This window comes from Pollicipes pollicipes, unplaced genomic scaffold (genome assembly GCF_011947565.3).
Source record: "Pollicipes pollicipes isolate AB1234 unplaced genomic scaffold, Ppol_2.1 Scaffold_7261;HRSCAF=8764_pilon_pilon_pilon, whole genome shotgun sequence".
NCBI lineage: Eukaryota > Metazoa > Arthropoda > Thecostraca > Pollicipedomorpha > Pollicipedidae > Pollicipes > Pollicipes pollicipes.
In genome coordinates this window covers 13268158-13285365 of record NW_023597054.1, presented here as the reverse complement: position 1 = coordinate 13285365, position 17208 = coordinate 13268158, and the positions used below count along the sequence as shown (strand labels likewise).

Here is a 17208-nt window from a genome sequence, read left to right as displayed (position 1 = left end):
GGTTTCATCTGTGCAGATGGCTGGTGTTTGGATTCCATTTCCAGTCTTGTAGCTCCTTTTGAGCCCAAGGCAATAAGGTCTCCATGGAGAGGGGCCATGGACTTTGCCTTCCCACCTCTTTTGGATGGACCAATGCCATGCTTATTTCTTTCCATCAATACTCAGTAAAATGTAAAACCTGAAAAAGGTACTCATAAGCACATAGGTGGTACAAGTCAGGTACCAAAAAACAGCCCCACAGCATGGTGGAAAATATACAAGACATGGGTATGAGCTGCATTACATATTTCAAATTTGGGTGCCATGTGAGGTGGTCAATGACATCACTGTATATTTTGAAACTAAAGCCACATGGTAAATGATTAAAGCTGGAAGTGACCAGAAAACATCTAGACCTAAAACCAGGTAAATAGTTCAAAAGCAGGCATGTACCACAGTGATGGCAAACCACACTGTGATGAAATACATCAGGCTGTCTGCCAACTGCCTTTATTTCTTTCTCTCACTGCTCAAAGATTTCAAGGTTACCTGGTGGTCCAAGAGGACAGCAACATTTCTGACTAAAATCTGAGCTCATGGCAAGCTCAGAAGACATGCAAAAATATTAGTCAGCTTGGTGCATTAGCTAAAAATGTGACTTTTCCTATGTGTTTTACACCACATTTGATTTAAGTACAACTCACAGCTTGTACTTAGCCCACACATGGATGGAAAACATCCTGGCTAGACCAATAGTCAGAACAGATATGAAAACAAGAAAAATCAACCATCTATTTTTTGTATGGGATGTGTATAGGTACACCTCAGCCATAGATATTACACTTATATGGCAATAAAGCATAAAAATCAAACGACAAACAATGCACGCAAAATAAAATGAGACAGCAAGTGAAGGGATGATCTTGTGATGGAGGGCGATCCTACACCCAACAGCTCCAGACCACAAGTAACTGCGCTTCGGTTAAGGACATTCGCCTAAGACGTAGCTTTGGTCAAAGCTCGTCCCCTAACAATGACACTTCTACACTTTTGGCACTCTGCAGTGCCAGCGTTATGGCTCCCCGGCCCACACCGGTCTCCCCCCTTCCTGCGAACTGCTAAGCACCGAGGCTACAAACCCTCTTTCCAAAACAAGCGCCAAATATGCCGCGTCTGCCGGACGTTAAACACACTTTGCTGTTGTGCCGCACCAAGCGGACTTATAAAATAACTTGCTTATTAAGGTAGGTTTCTTGGTAACAAGCGCAGGAGATTGCCACATAGGATTCATAAAACAAATAAGCAAAATTAAAAACTACTACAACCCATTTATTAAGCGTAGAAGGCTTCAAGAAGTTTAAGTTGTTATTATCGAATAGTGTGGCCAGATACCGCCATTCCGCCTGAGTCGCCGACGGCTACAGAACGTTGTTGACGGCGGGTCTGGCTTGGCGTTGACACTGGTCCGAGGGACTGGCTGGCATTGGTGCTAACTTGGTACGTAATGACAATAGTTTAATACTATGCAAGTGTTAAAAAGACGATTGGTCCCACAGTAGATTGTTAAAAATATAGTGCGTGGTGCCTTTCGAGAACTAGAGAGTATGAGGCATTGGGTTCATTTGAGCTGGGGCCTGCGCTATGGATTGCTAAGAATATAGTGCGTGGTGCCTTTCGAGAACTAGAGTGCATGAGGCATTGGGTTCATCTGAGCTGGGGCCTGCGCTGTGTCGTTTTTTGTCGCATGTGCAATCTGTTTCAAATAATACTGAGTTTGATGACTGAAATTCCAGACTTTTTTGTGTCTTCATAATATTTTCCATGAATGGTACTAAGAAAAGAGTTTGTTAGGCTTGTGTGCATATCATGAATCATTCCCAGCCAGCCAGCCTGGAGGTCACAACTTTTATGATTCCAACATAAAAGTGGATAATGATTCCAGAGTGCAACTTATCAGCCACACTGGATGCAGAATGATGAAATATTTTCACTTTTGTACTTGGCCACTGCATTTGAGGTCTTTGATTTAGAACACTGTCAAGGTCTAGTGCCCAAATGCCATTGCATGTTTATGGTAAAAGCATTTCACAGAATTCATACTGAATATCAAGACTACACATATTGCAGGTACTAGATGAATGCCAGGTGCGTTGAGATCTATATAATCTTCAAGATGTGTGATATATCTCCATGCAACATATAACTTTTGGGGTATCTGTTAATATGTTTAAGTATTGGACCATCAAGTAACTCTTTTCCTATGTTATCTCCCATGATAGACAGAGCCTACCAGTGGCAGCATGATGTCTTGTCTTAGTATTTTTCAGGCTTGTATCTCATTTGTTGCATGCTAAACATGACAAGTTATAGTAATCATTGTTGGCTTATCCATGTTATGTACTTGTTATTTGAATGTAAGTTAAATCCATGTGAAGCACACATTCCTTGCAGGTGTTTTAAGTGTCATGCCTGCAACCTGAGCTAGTAATACTTTATTTGAAATATCGGCACATTATGTCTTGTCAGAACACCTGACTGCTGGAATGCATGAGGCCTCAAAGTTCTATTAATATCTTCCAGATATGTCATCCAGTCACCCATTTTCTTAGAGCAGTGAAACTAAAAAGGATGGAATGTCATGATGACTATGCAAACTTATTGATGACTTGAAGCAAATGATGAGGAATGGAAGGAAAAAATCAGAAATAAGTGGTATCAATACTCTCTGCTTTATATATGCTGACTGCATTCCTAGTCATGAGCTCTTGAGACTGTCAGCCACAAGGGGATAAAACAGGGTATAAATGCAAGCAGGTGGAATTACAGGCCCACTTTAATTGTGTTCTAATAGAAGAGTTAAGAAGAGTTAAGGTTAAGTGTGTAAATGGCTAGTGAAATGCATGCTGTTAAGTGCTGACATGATTATCATGCCATTAAGCTAGAAAGGCCTATGCCACCCTATCTTGGATGATTCAGAATGTTTATGCTAAAAATAACTTGTCTTTAATATACATGGCCTCATTTGTCATGGACTGAAATTTTACTTCACCATTTCACTTGGTATTGTTCCTATTTCTGCCATTTCTGTTTTGTTTCAATCATATGCCAATGTATGCCATTGTTTAATGTCTGTGTAAAAGGTGAATTTGATACACTGATGTCCTGGGGTATCAGCATGTTATTTCAGCATGTTTTTTTTCCAGTGACTCTCAGTAAGACATTCAGGGAACTCATTATGACCATCATGTGCAGGTGTGGCTGATGAGCGAGCGGCCGCCGCCGCGCCGGCCCGATGAGTGACAAGATCGGCAGCCTGCCCACCGGCGTGTACGCCGCCGAGGGCATCCAGAAGCGGCGCTACCGCAAGGGCCGCGTCGAGTTCCTCGTCAAGTGGAAGGGATGGAGCCCCAAGTACAACACCTGGGAGCCGGAGGAGAACATTCTCGACAAGCGGCTGATCGAGGCGTTCCAGGGCAAGGAGAAGGAGCGGGACGGCACGCCGAGCCGGCGCGGGCCACGGCCGCGCCGGCTGCGCGAGCCCGACGAGCGCGCCGGCCCGGCCGAGCCTGCCGAGCCCGACGAGCCGGCCGAGGCCGACGAACCCAGCGATGAGCCCGATGACAAGCCGGAGCCCGAGAGACCGGGCAAGCGACGCGCCGAGCTGCTGAACGACGCCGGCAAGATCGGCGTCACCATCTCCACCACCGGGCCGCGCTCGCCGTCGGCCAAGCTGGCCAAGCTGTCGCCGCGCCGCGCGTCGGCCGAGGCCGGTGACGCGCCGCCCAAGTCGCCCAAGATCAAGATCATCCCGCCGCGGCCGCCGGAGCCGGCCGAACGCGGCCGGCGCCGCGCCGAGCCGGCCGACGAGCAGCTGGTGATGCCACCCGCCGAGTTTTGGCGCCGCGTCAACCCGCTCATGGACCGCATCGTCATCACGGACGTGACGGTGGACGCTGGCACCGTCACCATCCGCGAGTGTCCCACTGCTGAGGGGTTCTTCCGCGGCGCGGAGACCGACGCTGACACCGACCCTGCCCCCGCTCCCGCCGTCGCCCCCGCTGTTGGCGAGGGTGACAAGAAGCCGGCCCCGCAGCCGGCTTAGGGAGTGCACCGGGGCGCTGCCGCCAGCGGGGGAGGGGGGGGGGGGGGGGGGGGCTCTGGACTCGCGCGTGTCGTTAGCGTGCCTGTGCGTGATGAAAATCTGAGCTATTTTTCGACGGTTTCTCTCGTGTACTTCGACGCTGGAACTTGCTGTAGTCATTGTGCTGTGTATGATAGCCAGATGATGACTAGAGGATCAAATGTGGGTATCAAAATGGTACGTATAGGTATCGATTGCGCTCATGTTGCTGCGTTGTGCGGAGGTAAGAATCAATTGTACTCGTGTGGGCGTGAATTAGCCACGCGGAGCGAATGGTCCTCTTGACTCTTCCATTTTGACTTCCCTTGTTTACGTCCGTTATTGACTCGATCGAAATCCATGGTGTACTATATTCATGTTGGATTGGATGCTACACCCGCCGCGTGGAACCGTGTAGCACGTCTTGCTCTACCGTTTCCGCATGGGGGTGGAGGTCGTGTGCCTAAATGACATCGGTTGTGTCAATGCGCTGCGCCAATGCAACAGGCATATACATATATATATATATATATATATATATATATATATATATATATATATGTATATATATATATATATATATATATATATATGTATATATGCGATTTCAGTGGCTTCGTGTCCGTTTTTTTTTACTGCACGTACGGTCAGAAGGAATGCAGATGGTTGTGTGTACCATGACCATTGGTAATTACTCCCTGACAGCTGCCGGGGAAACCGACGAGCTTTAGTGAAGCAGATGGGTCGAGGGTACGCTGCTGAGACATGTGTCACCGAAAACCGACGAGATAGGTATGTATTATGAACACCATCACAAGATCTGTGCACATGAACTTCATTTGCGCTTGCGCTAGCGCATGGCGGCACGCCATTCTATAGAACTGAATAGGACGACCAGGACGGTTGCTCGCAGCGCCGCACGCTAAATATTGTGCGTCGTGCCCTACGGTTGTCTGTCGGGCTTTGGTTAACAGTGAGATTGTCTGGCCCGGAGCGTTGTCAGAATACGACGGCAAAGAAGGCCTGCCAAAACTCAGCTCTGGGGCAAACTGGTGTTCTGATGGTTGGGGGGGAGGGGGGGAGAGGGGCATTTCAGATCGTGGTTGTGGGAGGACAGACAAAACAATATCCTTGCCGCTGCCGATGCGGGGGGGGGGGGGGGAGTATCGCATGGCTCCAGAGCAACGACAGTGATGCGAGGTAAGCGCTTCCTGTTAGCCGTTGGCCGCTCCCCTGTCTCTGGCCTTGCGGCCGGCCGCGGTTCGCCCATTACCGGAATGGCCGTGGACACCTTAATGAAGAAGCCAAACTCATTACGGCTCGAATAAACTCAGCCAATCGATGTTCTGGTTGTTTCCGGAGTGTGAAGCGCTGTTGTGGAGGGAGCTCAGAATGACATGTCCGCTAACCAAGCACTTACGGGCAATAGGTACCAAGAAGAATCGAGGCGGGCGCTTGGCAGTGTGTCAAAGAGCAAGACAATCGGACCCGGTCGTCCAGAACCGGACATTAGTGCAATGGGGCAGTCCGTTGTTCGAAGTACTACATCGTTCTGATGCCGGTGCTCTCAAGATGTGATATCGCCCTTCATCAGGATAATAAAAGCCACTTTCTATGGTCAAGGGGATATTGCGAGGTGACACTGCATCAGCATTCGTACAATGCACACACCAAAAGTACGTTTTCTGGCAGCCCGGTTGAGACACGATAACGTGCCAGTGTTTCGGGCAGACGATTGAGTTGGTTAGAAAGCGTTTGGAACTATATATATATATATATATATATATATATATATATATATATATATATATATATATGTGTATATATACATACAAATACATAAATATCGGTGTCGTGAACCCCTGAGTACCCGCACAACCTCGGCTTAGTTCCGTGCGGAGCGCCTCAGCGTCGGAGGCAACTCGGGGGAGGGGGCTTCAGTTACTTGCAATCCCACTTGTACCCCAATATATATATATATATATATATATATATATATATATATATATATATACAAATTCAGATGAAGCTGAAAGATGACAACTCGAGCAGGATTGGCGTTTCAGACGTAGCCCACCTTTGCCTTAGCGGGTTAGTCGACGGCCAAAACTAGCACCTATGATGAAGCTGACGTCCTGAGGATCATGTGGCCCAGAAGCCTTAGCGTAGTGCAAGGTGCACTGCTACAATTGCCGTAAGTTCTTGTAGTGTAACTGGAACTTCTCACTCTGAAGATGAACCAGTTGTGCTCCTTTTTATAGGAACGTGCGAAAGATAAGTTGCGCAGTTGAGCCGCGTTGCGTGACACAACGCTAACAGTCATTGACGAGTTCGGGGATCTATTTTTAATCTTCAACAATCGAAAAGTGACGCGTAATTTGACTTCAAGGATCAAAACCTGTGACATTCTGCCGCGGGCACATCGCTGGTGTCACAGTGCCGTTCTAAGGCGCCAGGCCGCTCTTATCCACTCGTACCGCCTCACCCCGCGCGCTCGCAGCCGTTTTCCTCGCCGGGAGTGTGCCGAGCTGGGCCCACGGCCACCCTGGTCGGAAACCCCTGAGCGCCCGCGCAGCCTCGGCTTAGTTTTGTGCGGGCGCCTCCGCGTCAGCAGCAACTCAGGACGGCTTCAGTTACTTGTTATCCCACATGTAGCCCCAAAATATTCACCAGTGGTTGAACGAGAGCTCCCCCCCCCCCCCCCCCCCCTCTGTCAAAACTTGTCGCTGCACTTGTCACGATTGGGTAAAGACCACAGAGCGGCACCCTTCCTGCTAGTGCAGACGTTATCTCTCTCCGAATCAGCCTGCATCCCTGAACCTTCGACCTGATTTGAGCGCAGCACGCCATGGAGTCACTGAACGCTGCACGAACGAGACTGCCGTTATGCTGAAAGGGACCCCAGGGCAACGAAAGTGCCACCAACAAAAACCGGGTTTGCCAGCATCATATATTAAAAATGTACACGTACAACCTAGATACACAAGTAATGAATAATGGATACTGAGCCGTCTCGAGCGATGCTGCCTGTACAGGGGCGGTGAACACTGTACAAATCGTCTAAAAAACACTCTTCAAAATAATAATCTTAACACGCGCCGTTTCCGCGAACACTGTGATGAGCCGCCTGTGCGCCGGTGCAACAGACCAAGACGAGGACACGCGCGTCGTCAGGCGCTGACGAGCGCCGCCGCCGGCGGCCGGCGGCCAGCTCCGCCCGCCCTGCCCCGCCCCCCTCTGTCGTAATACTGTGCGGACCGAGCGGCGCCTGGCCGACGCGCGGCGACCGGCGGCGGTCCGTGCCACGACGGAGACTCCAGCGGCGCCACGCGGCCGGTCGGCGGCCACTCGGCGACTGCGCGCGCAACCGACAGGAAATATCGCTCTTATTGCACCATCACAGGACCGGCGGGGCGCGACGGGGCGGTCGGGCGGCCGGGCGCGCCGGCGACGGGTCAGTGGTACCAGCCGAACTGTCCAGTCTTGATGGCGCCCGGCTGGCCCATGGACGGCGGCAGCGGCTGGGCGGCCTCGGGCGCGCCCGGGCCGCCGCCCATCGGCGCCATTGCGCCGCCTTTGGGCCCGAACATGGCGGGCGCCGGCGTCGGTCCGCCGCCGGCCATCATGGGCTGCGGCCCGCCGGGCCCGAACATGGGCTCGGCCATGCCGGCCATGGCCATGCTGGGGCTGGGGCCGCGCATCATAGCGGCACGCGGCACCATCTGGCCCGGCATCGGGCCGCCAGACACCATCACCGGCCCGCCGGGGCCCATGCCCATCGGCGGCCCGAAGCCCGGCTGCATGGGGCCGCTCATCATGGGGCCGTTCGGACCTATGATCATGTTCATCTGGCGGCCCATAGGCCCGCCATGCCGCGGGTCAGCGCCCATCGGCATGCCGCCCATGGGCCCGCCGGGTATGCCCATCATGGGAGCGCCGGGCCCACTCATCGACATGGAGTTCGAGGCGGTCATGGGGCCGCTCACACTCATACTCGGTCCACTCATCGACACACCACCACTCATCGGTCCGCCCATGGGGCCGGCGCCGCACATCGGCCCACTCATCGGTCCTCCCATGTGGCTGCCGCCGGCCATCGGCGCTCCCATCGGCATGCCGCCGCCCATCGGTCCGCCCATGGGCATGCCACCGCCCATCGGTCCGCCCATGGGCACGCCACCGCCGGCCATGGGTCCTCCCATGGGCACGCCGCCGCCGCTCATCGGCCCACTGGGCACGGTCATGGGCATGCCCTGTCCGGGCATGGGTCCGCCCTGGCCGGGCATGGGGCCGCCCTGGTCGGCCATCATGCCCATGGCGCCGGGGCTGACTCCGCCGGGCCCGGTGAAGCGCTGCAGGAACTCGAGGCTGGGCGGTCCACGTGGTCCCGCGCTGGACGTCTGCGGTCGCGTCGGCAAGTACTGGATCGTGTTGGGTGCACTCGCTTTCACCTGCACGCTGGCGCCACTGTAGGGGCCGGAACCGGAGCCGGGGCCGGGGCCGGGCCCGGGGCCGGAGCCGGGGCCGGGACCCGGGCCGGGGCCAGCGGCGGCCGGCCGGCCCGGGCCGGCCATGCGCGGCGCCATGCCCGGCCCGGGGCCAAACGGCTGAGCCGGCGGCATGCCGCGGCCGGCCGGACCCGGCGACGCCGTCGGCTGCTGGACCGAGCAGGGCGGCATGAGGCGCGGACTGGCGGCGGCCGGCGGCAGGCCGGGCCCACACTCCACGCCCCCGCCAGAGAGGAAGGCGCCCGCCGTGCTAGAGACGGGCGGGCCGGGTGGGCCGGGCGGGCCCGGGCCGCCGCCACCGCCGCCGCCGCCCAGCTGCTGCGACATCTGCACCATGGACGAGATCGGGTCGAACATCTTGTCCGGGGCGAGCGCGGGCGACTGGCGCGGGTTGAGCGGCAGGTGCGGGTGGCCGAGCGGCAGGTCCAGCTCGCCCGGCCGGCCCGGCATCGGCTCCATGAACGGCATGCGCGGGCTGCCGAGCATGCTCGGGCCGCAGCCGGGGAAGCCCGCCGGCTTGGGGCTGGGCGCCAGGAAGCGGGCGTCACCGCCGGCACCGGGCGTGCGCGGCCCGCCCGGACTGCGGCCTGGGAAGCGGGCCTTGCCGTCGGCGCTGCCGGGCGTCGGCGGCCCGGCCGGCTGCTGCGGGCTGGGCGCCGGGCCGCCGCCGCCGCCACCGCCCGGTGTCAGCGGCGTGCCGGGGCCGGCACGGCTCGTGACGAGCTGCGGCGCCGCCGGCTCGCCAGACACGTCGCCGGCGGACAGCGAAGGCACGCTGAAACGGATGGGGCCGGGCGTCACCGGGGCACGGCGAAGGCACCCTGAACATACACAGGACCGAGGGGAGGGGGAAGGCAGACGGGTACCAGGCAACGGCGAAGGCATACCAAAACAGGCGGTACAGGGGTCACCAGGCAACCGCGCCACGCTCACACGGACCGGACAGAGTGCTACCCTGACTGTGGCTGCGTGCACAACACCTACGCAACAGCGAAGGAACAACAGCGCCGACACGCAGGTCGCCCGGCGACGAACATTGCCAGCTCAAATAAACGCGACACTACCAGGGCAGAAGCACCTGGAATATCAGAAGGATATAAGGAAAAGGCAGACACGCTGAAACTAACGGGTCGGACTCCTCACCCTAGCAGGAAGGACAAGAGCGTGGAGAATCACACCTCGTACCTTTGGTTTCCCAGACGCACAGCTTAACCACTACATTATCTCTACCCTGGGGGGGGGGGGGGGGGGTTGGAGGTTACCGTGCAGCGGCGAGGGGGGGGGGGACGGACGGACAGGTACCAAGTGATTGCGAACGCACGCCGGAACGGACCGGACAAGTGAGGCTCCCAACCAACAGCACAAGCACGATGAAAGAGATGGGGCAGCGGGCTACCACGTAGCAGAGCACCGGCACACGCCGTACCCTCGGACCCGCATGTCATAACACCCGTCGTCCCTCATCACGACCCACCCGCGGTACCGAACGTATGCCACCCGTCCACTGCTGTGCCCTCACACATGCTCACCAGCGCGACACCTCCGACTTGTGCCCCTCGGCAACCCAGCCCCGTCCAAGGGCAGCTATCTGGCGTCAGCCCCCCCCCCCCCCCAGCCCAGCCGCGCCCGGGCGTCCCTCGCACTCACGATGGTGAAGCTATCTGGCGTTAGCCCCCCAGCCCAGCCGCGCCCGGGCGCCCTCGCACTCACGATGGTGAAGCTATCTGGCGTCAGCCCCCCCCCCCCCCCCCCCCAGCCCGGCCGCGCCCGGGCGCCCCTCGCACTCACGATGGTGAAGCTTTCTGACGTTAGCCCCCCCCCCCCCCAGCCCAGCCGCGCCCTGGCGCCCCTCGCACTCACGATGGTGAACGGATGTCTGAGTCCCGCAGGCCCGTGTTGGCCTGCTTGTGGATGGTCAGCTCTTGACCCTCGAAGTTGTTGATGTACTGTATTTGTTGGGGCGAAGGCACGGGCATCAGATTAGCTTCGTTGGTCAGGTGGCTGGGGAAGTTCGGGTTCATTCCTGACCGGCCGAACATGTCACCTGCAAGAACGCCGGGATGACGTGTTACAGCGTCAGGGACTCCAGCTGGGACAGAATGAATTTTAGTTGTCGGTTGGGAGTTCTTAAGCTCACTATAATCGACCTCAAATGTAGCACTAAGCACTGGATAACGGTTTCCAGCATACAACGTTACGCTGTCAGCATTTAGAGTTTTCCAAGGCTAAACCTTGGCTTGGCAAGGCTAAAAAAGCTTCTAAACCCTCATAAATTGAACATTGGACCTATCATAACACCTGCATCAGAAAGTAAAGCGACCTGCCTTTCTTAGCAAATGGCGCCACCTTTTCAATGAAATAAGCACAACGCCACACAGAGCATCCAGTATTTACCGCCCAACACGAGCAGGTATGACTTTCCGCATTAATTTTTCGTCGCCCAGCAACACCAAACAATTAAACGCAAGCAGGCGGAGACGAGCCTCCGCACTGTTACCGAGTGATGCGGCCGTTGCCGGACGCCGTCGCCACCCACCTGGAGCGGCCGGCGACGTGCTGCCGGGCCCGGCGGACACGGGCGGCTGGCTCTGCGGCGGCGTGAACTCGGGCGCCGGCACACGGCCGCCGGCGGCCGGCGCCGGCGACGCCAGCGACGCCGGCGTGCCCGGGTTGCTGAGGTGGCGCGGCGAGGGCGAGGGCGCCGGCCGCGGCGACGGCGCCGCCGTGCCGGCCAGCGAGTGCGGCGACGGGCCGGGCGTGGGCAGGCGCGGACAGACGGCCGGCGAGCCCAGCCGGGGGGAGGTGCGAGGCAGCGAGGTGGTCGGCGAACGCGAGCTCGGGCTGGGGCTGGGCAGCGCGCGCGGCTGGCTCTGCGGGTACGGCGGCGGCGGACCCTGCATCCGGCTGGGCATCATCATCATGCGCATGTTGGCCGGCGCACCGGGCGCCTTGCGCCGCCGGTCGTCGTAGAATTCGCTCTGCAGTCGCTTGCCACTCCATCTGGGCGGCCATGGAGCTGGCCGGGCCGCCTGGCCCCATCATGCCGGGCACCATCATCCGCTGGTGCGGCGCCATCATGCGCGGGTCCATCGGGCCCATCATGCCCGGCCCCATCGCGCCGCCCTGGGGCATCATCGGTCCGTGGCTACCCATCGGACCCATCTGACCGCCACCGGGACCTCCGAACATGTTGTGAGGGATTGGGCCGTTGGGGCCCACCATCACGCCTCCAGGAGGCATGGGCCCGTTCATTGCCCCCAGGAGGCATGGGACCATTCATGCCTCCTGGATGCATAGGCCCGTTCATACCTCCCGGAAGCATGGGTCCATTCATCGCTCCCGGAGGCATGGGCCCATTCATGCCACCCGGCGGCATGGGCCCATTCATGCCTCCCGGCGGCATGGGCCCATTCATACCTCCCGGAGGCATGGGCCCATTCATGCTTCCAGGGGGCATGGGCCATTCATGCTGACTGAGGGCATTGGACCATTCATGCTGTACGGGGGCATGGGGCCATTCATAGCGCCAGACGGCATAGAGCCATTCATACTGACCGGGACCATGGAGCCGTTCATGCCTGCTCTGGGGCCGTTAGGACCACCCATTCCAATGGGGCCATTGGGACCTCCCATACCAGAGGGACTACTGAGATCTCCCACACCACCAGGACCATTGTGACCTCCCATTCCCATCGGACCATTGGGGCCCTCCCAGCCCGGGACCGCCGTGACCTCCCATTCCAGCCGGGCCGTTTGGACCGCCCTTCCCATGGGACCATTCGGGGCTCCCATACCACCCGACCCATTAGGCCCTCCCATTCCCATGGGGCCTCCGCCGGGCCCGCCCAGGCCGGCGGGACCGCTGGGGCCGGCCATCATGACGGGGTCCGTTGGGTCCGGCCATCATCATGGGCCCGTTGGGGTCCGGCCATGGGCCCGTTGGGTCCGGCCATGGGCCCGTTGGGCCCGGCCGGCCGGTTGGGGCCGGACGCGCCGTTCTGGCCGGCAGCGCCGCACGGCTCGCCCGGTCGCTGGTCCGGCAGCAGCAATCTCGCCTATGCGCTTGATGCGCGCCAGCTTGGAGGCGCGGTGGTGGCGCTGCTCCAGCGTCAAGTCGCCGTCCGGCAGTCGTTGCGGCCGGCCATCGTCGCTGTCGGCGGCGGCGGCAGCGGCCGACGGCGCCGGACGCCGGGCCGGGCAATGGCGCGGCCCGGCCCGGCCAGCACGGTCGGCGACGGCGCCGACTTAATCTGGCGGCGGTGCGGAGACACGAGTCAGCCAGAGGCGGCGGCCGACCACGGCACGCGAGTCACAGACGGATACGGCAGGCGGTGGTAGAGGGACAGACAAACAGCGCACGGGTCACAGACGGACACGGCAGGAGGTGGTGGAGGGGCAGACAACAGCGCACGGGGCACAGACGGACACAGCAGGCGGTAGTAGAGGGACCGACAACGGGCGCGCGGGTCAAAGGCAGACCGACATTGGCTCTGGAGCCAATACGCGAACTACAGACGGACACTGCATCTGCGCCCGCCCGGCTGCAAGCCAAGAACTACGCCGATCTTTGCACTGCCGCGAAACAAGACCCAGGCCGAGAGCAGCGGCACGCAACGTCGCGTGGGACCACGCTACGTTAAATCGCAAAACCAAACCAATGTGCCAGCGTGCATCGCGATTTGTATGTCTGTCCACATCCGGGGGTATGCATCCAATGTGCTTGCCCGTAGTCAGAGCTCATAATCTAATTGCTGGACAAGTGCCATCCCCAATGCGCCTTTAACATGGTCCACGGCTTTTGCTGTTAATTCTGGTGCCGCACCATCCATCACGAGGCATAACACGACCGTTCAACAACGCACCTTGGGCTCCGCCACTCCCATTCACTAACATTCGCGTGTGAGACAACCGCAAATGAAGGCAAATATATAGTCGTGTGGTTACGCGAACACTTTTCCTTTATCAACGTCTCATTAGGGTCGGGCTTACACCACAAATGATGTCTGTGCCAGACTGTGGTGTAAGCTCCATCCGAACATTTGCATCTGGCAACAGAAGGCGTGTTCAAAGGGAGGATGACTAATTATATCCATGCCTGGCACATCGTGATTATTCAATCAGCTGGGATAATGCATTACATTAGAAGCGGCCATAGCGAAACCATGAGGCCATCGGCTGGTCGACCAGTCGAAGAAGAGGACCCCATCCACAAATCAACCGCCTGGCTAACGAACGGGGCCTGGTTGGAGCACCGGAAGAGCATGCTTATGGGCGCGACCACGAGGTTAGCCATTAGCTACGCTGGGAACGGATACGGCCGGGCACATACCTATAGTGGAAAAAGCAGACACAATCAGCTGTTTGGGGACCTTCCCAACTGCTGGCTTTCAACCACAATGCACACGCAACCAGGGAAAAAAACATACAGACTATGTCCCTCGTGAAACACCACGCACAACCACCATTATCAGTTTGTCCCACTCAACATGTCATTATCGTCGTCACTGGAACTTAACGATGCACTCAGTTGATGATGCTATACGGCGTCGCTACCTCCCACTCTGGCACGGAGGGCGGGTACCGCGGGGAATCGAACCTGGTTTCAGAAGCGCGTAATGGTTAACGCAGACGCGTTAACCACCACACTATCGACACCCCTCGCAACACTAGCACAGTCCCTGCCACACCCGCTCGGCCGCTTCGTCCGGGCCTGTGCCAACCTATGGTTCCGCCCACCCCGACGTACCGGGTCAACAAGACGCGGGCCGGGTCGGGCCGCCGCTCGACATGGCGAAGCCCGGCTCCGACAGCGACATGGGCGGCACCGACATGGAGGCGGGCGGCGCGCCCGGCCATGTGCAGCCGGCCAGGCGGCGGAGGCGGGCGGCGCCGCGCCGGCGGCCGACATGGCGGCCGGCTGGCCGAGCGCGGCCAGCGAGGCCGGCGGTCCGGACGGCGACATGGGCGGCCAGGCGCCGGCCATGGAGGCGACCGGGCCGGCCGGGCCGCCGGCGTCCGAACTCGGCCAGCAGCGGCGAGCCCGGCGGCAGCTTGGCGGCCGCGCCGCCGCCGGCGCCACCGCCTCGCTTCACCATGCTCAGCCAGGGCGGCTGCGGGCCGCGCGTGAACTGGCTGCTCTTCAGCGGGTGACGCTGCGGCGACGGACAGACGGACGGACGTTCAGCCGCAGACACGCGCTCACGAGCCAGGGGAACCCTCAAGAGGGCACGCTCACGGCACAACCAATGGTACAGCCGTCATGTGGTGTCACACATTTGAATGCTAGCTAACCGCTACAAGTAGATGTTTCCCTGCAGTTAAAAGTTGAAAAGTGCCTGTTTTGTGACAACCAAATACGGTGGGTTCAATGACCGCTGCTCTTCACGTAGAGCCACGAGTAGTATATAAGACATCCACAAGAGGTCTGGAGCTCCCGACCTTTCGGTACTACAAATTGGAAGTTCTGCTGACAGCAGTCGACCTGCGATATGCCCACAATTGCTGGCTAAACGGCCCTACCAAGCAAGGATGGACTATACTGACAAAACCCACGAGTTTGCACAGTGATTCAAGACCACCAGTACAGCGTGGAACGTCGGGATTTGTCAGTATACCCATGCCTGCTTGATGACGTCGTTAACCATTACCTTCTGACATCTCGAAGGTCGACGGTTGTTAGTTTGAGAAGATCCACCTTATAATACTGCACAATACTGATGGATGATGTTAAAACAGCCATCTGGCCAATCTAACCGGCAGACAACGTAATGCACTATAGAAAACATCATGATTTCAGATAACATTGACATGCAGGTCGGATATCCCTCGTACAAGAACGGCTTTCGATTTATCATGACCCGCCCCGCAATAAGATCACGACGTGATCAACACAACACGCCGCGCTCACGACATGGACACGACAGGACAAGACGTTCCTACCAGGAGGCGCACAGGAAATACTCTTGAACCCACTCCTCACACATCAGTTCTTGCGCCGAGCAAAAACAATACCATGCAGAGCAATGCGTAAGACTATGTCCACCAGCTGACCACGAGCGCCTCGCGCCGTGACGTCACGGAAGGCCCGCCGTCCCGCCACTCACATCCAGGTACTTCTTGGTGCCCGGCTGCGAGCAGTGGTACGAGATGATAGTCGGGTACTGGCCCTGCATGACCGACTCGAACGCCCGGTTGGCCAGCTGCGTCGGAGAAGACGAAGATATGGCTCTGCTGCTGCATGTACTGGGCGTCGGCCGTCATCGGCTGCTTGTTGATGGCGCCGCTGGAGGGCAGCGGCTGCGCCGCGCCGGGCTGCCGGCGCTCACCATGGCTGGCCGGGCGGCGCCGCCGGCGCCCGGGCGGCCCGCCGGCAGCGACCGCTCTGCAAGCGGCAAGACACGACGCCGGTCACGAGCAGCCAGCACGCCGCGACACGGCCGGCGCCGAGCGGGCCAGAAAACACCGACAACACGTCCCAGTCACAACACAGGACTACTGCAGACACCGGAGGAGCAACGGAGGGTTAAGTTTATTGATGTCGCAGGCAGCATTCAGCGAAATGACTACACTAAGCGCGGTAAAGTGGGCGGGGGGGAGGGGGGGGAAGGGCAGCATGCCACACTAAAAATGTGCATCGCACGAGAGAGCCGTGCAGGAGGGATGATGATGGCTGGTCGTATGCAATGCCTCGATGCCATAGTTATTTTGTCGCACAGGAGCCAGCAGATTGCAAACGCCCGTGATACCCTTAAGTACCGATAGCTTATTCTCCATGGGAAAAGACTTCGGGAAAAACGGCCCAACTAACTGGATGTTTGTGATGAGAGTTCATTCTTTTCCCGGGAGATACCCAGCGCAGATACCACAATGAACACGCTTGCGCTCAACCACCGCTACCGTGATTTCAAGCGTGAATCTCACCACTCGCTCCCTGAAAGCAGTGGCATGTAGGCCCCACGTGCGTGACATCCGACCAAAATATACAGCCGAGACGACATTTCAAGCATAAACAGAAGAGGCCGGCGACAGGCCGGCACCGGCGGCCCGTTCTCAGGGGCGGGCGGGAGCGCCGCACTCACCGATTGCAAACTCGGGCGCCAGCGAAGCGCCGTCGTCCGTCTTGAACTGGCCGACGGACGACTCGGTCAGGCGGCCGCCTAGCGACGACGGTTTACCACCTGCGGCGGCGGACGAGCGCGACAGTCAGGGCAGCGCTCACACAGCGGCAGGTCAGCAGCCACACACGGGCACTGTTTGGAACAGCGCTCTCGGCAGAGGTGTGGCGCCGGCCGTTTCGCGGAGATGAGTCCCACAACAGCTCCATTTTCGAACTAGACCTCCGCCCTGCATGAAAGGGATCAGTGAAAAATCCTCCGGCGCAATGCTGGAGCAGGCAGCAGATGATTATCAACACCCTGGGTGCCTCGGTAATCTCAGGATATGATGCACGTTAAGTCCTCGCACTACTAAATCCGACGAACATTCTGTTCACACTGGCGGCGAAGCCCTGTTGTCAGCACCTCTAAACGCCTTACCCGCCGCGCCCCTCGGCGCCGGCTCAGTCGCAACATCAGGAACGCGCCCGCCCGACTACCGGTGCTC

At 58.2% G+C, this 17208-nt stretch overlaps 2 protein-coding genes across 3 annotated transcripts; one reads left to right on the top strand and one right to left on the bottom strand.

Moving 5' to 3' along the window:
- Nucleotides 1-1389: 1389 nt before the first annotated feature.
- LOC119111930 (chromobox protein homolog 7) lies at nt 1390-4119 on the top strand. Of its 2 annotated transcripts, none has more exons than XM_037235810.1 (2): nt 1390-1476; nt 3232-4119. In XM_037235810.1, the coding sequence occupies exon 2, from the start codon at nt 3272-3274 to the stop codon at nt 4079-4081; it is 810 nt and encodes a 269-aa protein (XP_037091705.1). In that variant the 5' UTR covers nt 1390-1476; nt 3232-3271; the 3' UTR covers nt 4082-4119. The 2 variants fall into 2 exon arrangements, with proteins under 2 accessions (XP_037091705.1, XP_037091706.1); XM_037235811.1 differs by having other exon boundaries at nt 1398-1476; nt 3183-4119.
- A 3298-nt stretch (nt 4120-7417) lies between these two features.
- Nucleotides 7418-8624, bottom strand: LOC119111929 (basic proline-rich protein). The gene has a single exon (XM_037235808.1). It carries the CDS (start codon nt 8413-8415, stop codon nt 7555-7557), a length of 861 nt encoding a protein of 286 aa, XP_037091703.1. The 5' UTR covers nt 8416-8624; the 3' UTR covers nt 7418-7554.
- Between the last annotated feature and the right edge of the window lie 8584 nt (nt 8625-17208).